Consider the following 6,199-nt stretch of genomic DNA (forward strand, 5'->3'; position numbering starts at 1 on the left):
ACTAAATTAATTATGAATTACTAATCAAATTAGTTATTTTACTAATATTTTTGGTCGTATGGTCGTAATTGCGGTGGTATTGGCAATGTTTGGATGTGTTAGCGTTTTGCGGGGTTTGCGATTGTCTCAGGGTCGGGATTAGCTCGGCTTGGAGGGTTTCATCCAGAACTCTTTCCATTGGGAATGTGACGGGTGTATAGTGTTGGAATCGTGACCCGCGATTTTCCCTAGGTCAGTCGGATTACCCCGGTCCGGGCCGATTGCTTCTATCTTTTTCCTTCTCTTTTCCTTTTTTGTCGGCTTTAGCCTGGTGTGTCCTGTGATAATTAACATGCTCTTCTATCTGCATGAATTTCGTGGCTCTAGTTCTTAGTTCGTCCATGTTCCTTGTTGGCCGTTTGATCAAACTTTCTGTGAAACGACCGCGGCGGATGGCGCCAACTAAGTGATGCATGGCTATCTCGGGCATTAAGTTCCTAATGTTAATGCATACTTTGCTGAACCAGTCCATAAATGCTCGTAAGGACTCACCTTTTTCCTGTTTCACATTGAGGAGAGACAGGGAGGACATATGATGTGGTCGGCTGGTCGTGTACAACGTCATGAATTTTGCGGTTAGATCTTTAAAATTTCCCACGGAGTTGGCTGGGAGCTTGGTAAACCAACCGAGTGGTCCCTCTTGAAGGGAAGTGGGAAAAACCTTACACCACAATGTCTTGTCGGTTGTGTACAAGGTCATATGCGTCTTGAAGACGTTGAGATGCTCGTCCGGATCGGTGGAACCATCGTAGGGCTTAATGGTTAACCTTTTCCACATCGGTGGGAGTGGAGTGTCAATTATCTCATTCGTGAATTATCTCATCGTTAAGGATGTGTTATGGTGGGATTCAAAAAATGTACCTTTCTCCTTTCTCCATCTGTTACCCGTTGGAGATATTGCATCCCTGCTTATTCAATGCTAATGATCACCATTAATGATATCCATTATTCATTTAACGCTCATGAAGACTATTAATGATGTCTATTATTTATTCAATGCTAATGGTAACCGCCGCCACCACCCGTTACTTATGATGCCCTTTATGTTGTTACCTGTTCCAGACTATCGGTGCCAGACTCATCAAGTACTGACTGGTACACCATTTATATAAGATGAGAATTGTACACTTATTCCTAGTTGATACGGAATCTCCAACATCACCTTCATGATGAAGATTTTCAACATTGAATTAAATATTTATGGATGATCTAACAAGAACCCAATAATGACTAATACATCTGTTCCAATCAACTTAACTATGATAAGTTTTTGTTCTAATATATTATTAGCAAGTAGGGTTATGTCTAATTTAATCTAACAAATCTACAAACGAATTTTATTATATATGCATATGTCCATAAGTACTTGATATATTTTTAAAAAATTCAAAAAAACAATATTTTTAAGAAATATTTAAAATATAAACTCAAATAAAAATGTAGTCTTAAACCATAATTCAAATAAAATTAAATATTTAAATATTAATATAAATAATTTATCTTTTTAAAAAACGAACTTAAATAAGTTGTACCATAAAACAATAGTTTTTAAAAAAAAAAAACTCTTTATAAACAGATTTAATTTAAATAAATTAATTTCTTTATAAAAACTTGTATTTGATAATTAAAAACTAAAATGTAATATAATATTGAATCATAAATGATTTTTTAATTATTAATATTTTTTCATTGATAATTTATTTTTATTAATTATTTAAAAAAAATATGTAAATAACGAATATCCATGAGTTTGATACTAGTATCTAACTTTTTAGAAAGTTATTCCTAAAATAAATGTTCGAGGATAAATATACACAAAGAGACCATAAAAAAGATATCAAAGTAATAAATAGTAAAATTAACAATACCATTATATAATATACATTTTATAGAAAGTTATTAAAGGTAAATAATTACATGAAATAACTATATATTAAGTGTGTTACATAATATAATATGAAATAAGTTAAAAATAATATAAATGTTGTAAACATTTATGTTCAAAAAAAGGAATCCAGATTGTAGATTTTGATAATATATCTTCAAACTAAGTTGTATTGGTCATCGTTAGCCATTAATCAATCTATTAATCACACTATTGGTCATACTTATAAAGGTGGTAATTTAGTTATATGATAAGTTTAAGAGTACGAAAATCATTACTACTAAACATAATTTAATTTTGAAAATCTAATTATAAATATTCAGTTTATCTGATCTTTATGTCATAAATTATTATTTTTAAATATAGTGTAAATTCGATTACTTATTATTATCTATCAAAATGGTAATGAGAAGGCAAGAGTTTAGTTTTTAAAATATAATTATAAATATTTGAATATTAATTTTGGTGCTATTAAAAAGTCAACTTTATGACTAAACTTATATATTATATATAAAAAATCTGCTTATATATTATAAAAAAAAAAATTATCTCTAATCGATGTGTCTTCACCCCTTACTTCACTATTTCTATTTAGTATGTAAAATTGTTCTCCTAGTCAAAGACCAAGAAGGAAATATGTGAAAAGCCTTTTCAACATGTTAAATTTCCAATTAATTGCGACATGTATTGATTTAAAGTTGGTGATTGATCATAGAACATACAAGTCAAAACAATATGTGAAACTGAGAAACGTGATTCAACATATAATCTTGTTGGTTTTATAAAATTGGAAATGTTATTTATGAATCGGTCAAAACCCATGGGTAACTTGACTTTGAGGCTCTACAACTGAATGGAAAGTTCACAAGTTGTTGAACAATTCAACATTACAATGAGTTTTACTAGGAACTTTGTTGGCATTATTTGGATTTCTAAGGTACAAAGTTAAAAAAACATTAAATTTATGGAGTTTAGGCTGACTTTGGAATATCATCAAGTAATCAAGTCCTTAGTGGATTGCTTAAAAGTCCAAGATGGATAAAAAAGTTTCTTTTTCTTACCATTTTGATCACATCATTTGTCACATCTATTAATTTTCTTCTCTTCCTAACACACAAAAACTAGAGTATACATTGATGACTTTCCAAAATAAAGTGAGCATAATGCTTATTTGTGCAGTAACATCACAATGTTATATGTTTGGTTGTTCTTATTCTCATCCATGTCTACAACTTCCTCTTCATTAGAGAGTTTAGCAGTGAATCAAACCATCCAAGATGGAAAGAATGAGACTTTGGTTTCAGCAGGTGGAATTACTGAACTGGGTTTCTTCAGTCCAGGAAATTCAGCCAGAAGATATTTGGGTATATGGTACATAAACGTATCCCCTTTCACTGTGATTTGGGTGGCTAACCGAAATACACCTCTTGAGAATAACTCAGGAGTTCTCAAACTCAACCAAAAAGGGATTCTTGTGCTTCTCAATGGCACAAACAACATCATTTGGTCATCACCCAACAGATCAAGTAACACAGTGAATGATCCAATAGCTCGTCTTTTGGATTCAGGAAATTTTTTAATGAGAATGGAGGGGAAACAAACGAGGAGAGCGCCTTGTGGCAGAGTTTTGATTATCCGGGTGATACACACATGCCAGAAATGAAAATTGGATGGAACCTAGAGACTGGTGTGGAAAGATATATAGCATCTTGGAAAAGTGATGAGGATCCTGCAGAGGGAGAATATGTTGTAAAAGTGGATCGTAGAGGGTATCCTCAAATAATGAAGTTCAAGGGAGCTGAAATAAAATCGAGAGTAGGGTCATGGAATGGTTTTTCTCTTGTTGGAAATCCTATTCCAGCTCGTGGTACGTCAGCAAGATTTGTGTTCAATGAAAAAGAGCTGTATTTTTGGTACACTCTTATTGATGGATTGGAGTTCTTTGTGTTTACACTGACCCCTTCAGGCACAGGACAAAGTTGGTTTTGGACAACTGAAACAAGGACACGACAAGTGATCTCAAGTGGGGAGCAAGATCAATGCGAGAATTATGCCTTTTGTGGTGCAAATTCTGTATGCATTTATGATGGAAACTATCCAGTTTGTGAATGCCTCAGAGGGTATGTTCCCAAGACACTTGATCAGTGGAACATATCAATTTGGCAGAATGGCTGTGTGCCAAGGGATAAATCTAACTGTACGAACAGATACACAGATGGCTTCTTGAAATACACTCACATGAAGTTGCCAGACACTTCTTCATCATGGTTTGATGCAACCATGAACCTTGATGAATGTATGAAGTTGTGCATTGAAAACTGTTCTTGTACAGCATGTGCAAATTTAGATGTTCGTGATGAAGGAAGTGGTTGTCTGCTTTGGTTTAATAATCTGGTTGACATGAGGAATTTCTCTCAATGGGGACAAGACTTTTACATCAGAGTCCCTGCTTCCGAATTAGGTACTTCCTCAATGTTTTATTGATTTTGATTTCTTTTCCTGTTCAATTCTAAAAACTGTTGTGCTTAAAGTTAGTGACTTATTGTGTTGTTTCTTTTAGATCATGATGGCAATGGAAACATAACAATAAAGATAGTCGCAATTACAGTTGGTGTGATTATTTTCGGATTAGTCACATGTGCATGCATATTTGGGAGAAAAAATCCAGGTAAGAACTCATATAATTTACCATCAAAGATAAAGTATTAGGAATAAGAAAAGAAGGAAACAAAAGTGTATGCATACTACTTGTTAGTGTTTAACTAATGTTATTTTCTAACCATGCAGGGATAGCTAGAAAAATTTATAGCAGACATTACAAAATTAAACAGAAAATAGAAGACTTTGAATTTCAAACTTTCGATTTTCTGGTAATTGCTAATGCTACTGAAAACTTTTCAACCAAGAACAAGCTTGGTGAAGGTGGCTTTGGACCAGTATACAAGGTGATGAATAAAAAGAATATCCAAAAATTCTATTTTTCTCAAGAACTTTCTAACTTTAGCAGATGATTTTTATCAGGGCATACTGACAGATGGACAAGAGTTAGCAGTGAAAAGACTCTCAGAGAATTCCGGACAAGGGTTAGAAGAGTTCAAAAATGAAGTGGCGTTGATTGCAAAACTTCAGCATCGTAACCTTGTAAAGCTCCTGGGTTGTTGCATTGAAGGAGAAGAAAAAATGTTAATTTATGAATACATGGCAAACAAAAGCTTGGACTTCTTTGTTTTTGGTTGGAGTCCTCACAATTTTATCCAAACATCTATGGAAATCTTCTTATTTCTTATTTGTGGTTTAAAAGTTTTCGAGGAGTAGAACTCCTATGCTAAATATGTGCAATATTTTACTAGATGAAGCCAAAAGGAAGTTGCTAGATTGGCCCATGCGATTCAAGATTATCACTGGCATTGCTCGAGGACTTTTGTATCTCCATCAAGATTCTAGACTAAGGATTATTCACAGAGATCTAAAAACTAGCAATATTTTGTTAGACACAAATTTGGATCCCAAAATAGCAGACTTTGGCTTGGCTCGATCATTTTTGGGAGATCAAGTTGAGGGAAAGACACATAGGGTGGCTGGAACATAGTGAGCTATTCTCTATCTGATTGTGATTGTTTGATTTGGAGTTTCAATAATTTACTGTGAAAATTTTACTTTCAGTGGTTACATGCCTCCTGAGTATGCTGCACGTGGACATTTTTCAGTGAAATCAGATGTTTTTAGTTATGGTGTGATAGTACTAGAGATAGTAAGTGGGAAGAAAAACAGGGAATTTTTAGACCCAGAAAACAACAATAATCTTCTTGGTCATGTAAGCATTCTGATACAACTATGGTGATAATTAGTACAAAATTTAATCATCTGCATCACACTAATTTAACTCTCACCATCTTAGGCATGGAGATTATGGACTGAAGAACGGGGACTTGAACTGCTAGATGAATTGATAGGACAACAATGCCTACCATCTGAAGTCACAAGATGCATACAGGTAGGCCTGTTGTGTGTGCAGCAAAGATCAAAAGATAGGCCAGACATGTCATCAGTGGTTCTGATGTTGAATGGTGAAAAATTATTACCAAAGCCAAAGGTTCCTGGCTTTTACATTGAATCAGATGTTACAAAAGAAACAAATTCTTCGACCGAAGATCACACACTATTCTCAGTTAATGAACTTTCCATCACAATGATAGATGCAAGGTAGGAAATGGAAGCAAGAAAATGCTATGGCTTCACCTTCAAATGTGGAATATATCAACTATGAAGACAACA

General features: G+C 33.8%; 2 protein-coding genes across 2 annotated transcripts; one reads left to right on the forward strand and one right to left on the reverse strand.

The window, feature by feature from the left end:
• Positions 1-241: 241 nt before the first annotated feature.
• On the reverse strand, positions 242-817 carry LOC137808390 (uncharacterized). Its single transcript, XM_068609470.1, has one exon. It carries the CDS (start codon positions 815-817, stop codon positions 242-244), a length of 576 nt encoding a protein of 191 aa, XP_068465571.1.
• Positions 818-3,101: 2,284 nt separating this feature from the next.
• Positions 3,102-6,199, forward strand: LOC137833411 (G-type lectin S-receptor-like serine/threonine-protein kinase SD1-1). The gene is made up of 7 exons (XM_068641764.2): positions 3,102-4,385; positions 4,485-4,592; positions 4,712-4,869; positions 4,946-5,156; positions 5,275-5,512; positions 5,588-5,738; positions 5,823-6,199. Exons 1-7 carry the CDS (start codon positions 3,575-3,577, stop codon positions 6,129-6,131), a joined length of 1,986 nt encoding a protein of 661 aa, XP_068497865.2. The 5' UTR covers positions 3,102-3,574; the 3' UTR covers positions 6,132-6,199.

The sequence above is a fragment of the Phaseolus vulgaris genome, chromosome 11 (assembly GCF_051622355.1).
Source record: "Phaseolus vulgaris cultivar YP4 chromosome 11, ASM5162235v1, whole genome shotgun sequence".
Classification (NCBI taxonomy): Eukaryota; Viridiplantae; Streptophyta; class Magnoliopsida; order Fabales; family Fabaceae; genus Phaseolus; species Phaseolus vulgaris.

Bases quoted from the DNA above. Each gene is read 5' to 3' on its own strand.
- LOC137833411 (XM_068641764.2), top strand. From the start codon at position 3,575: ATGCCAGAAATGAAAATTGGATGGAACCTAGAGACTGGTGTGGAAAGA. The intron at 4,870-4,945 runs GTGATGAATAAA...GATTTTTATCAG, and splicing joins GCTTTGGACCAGTATACAAG to GGCATACTGACAGATGGACA. The intron at 5,513-5,587 runs GTGAGCTATTCT...TTTTACTTTCAG, and splicing joins CATAGGGTGGCTGGAACATA to TGGTTACATGCCTCCTGAGT.
- LOC137808390 (XM_068609470.1), bottom strand. From the start codon at position 817: ATGTGGAAAAGGTTAACCATTAAGCCCTACGATGGTTCCACCGATCCG.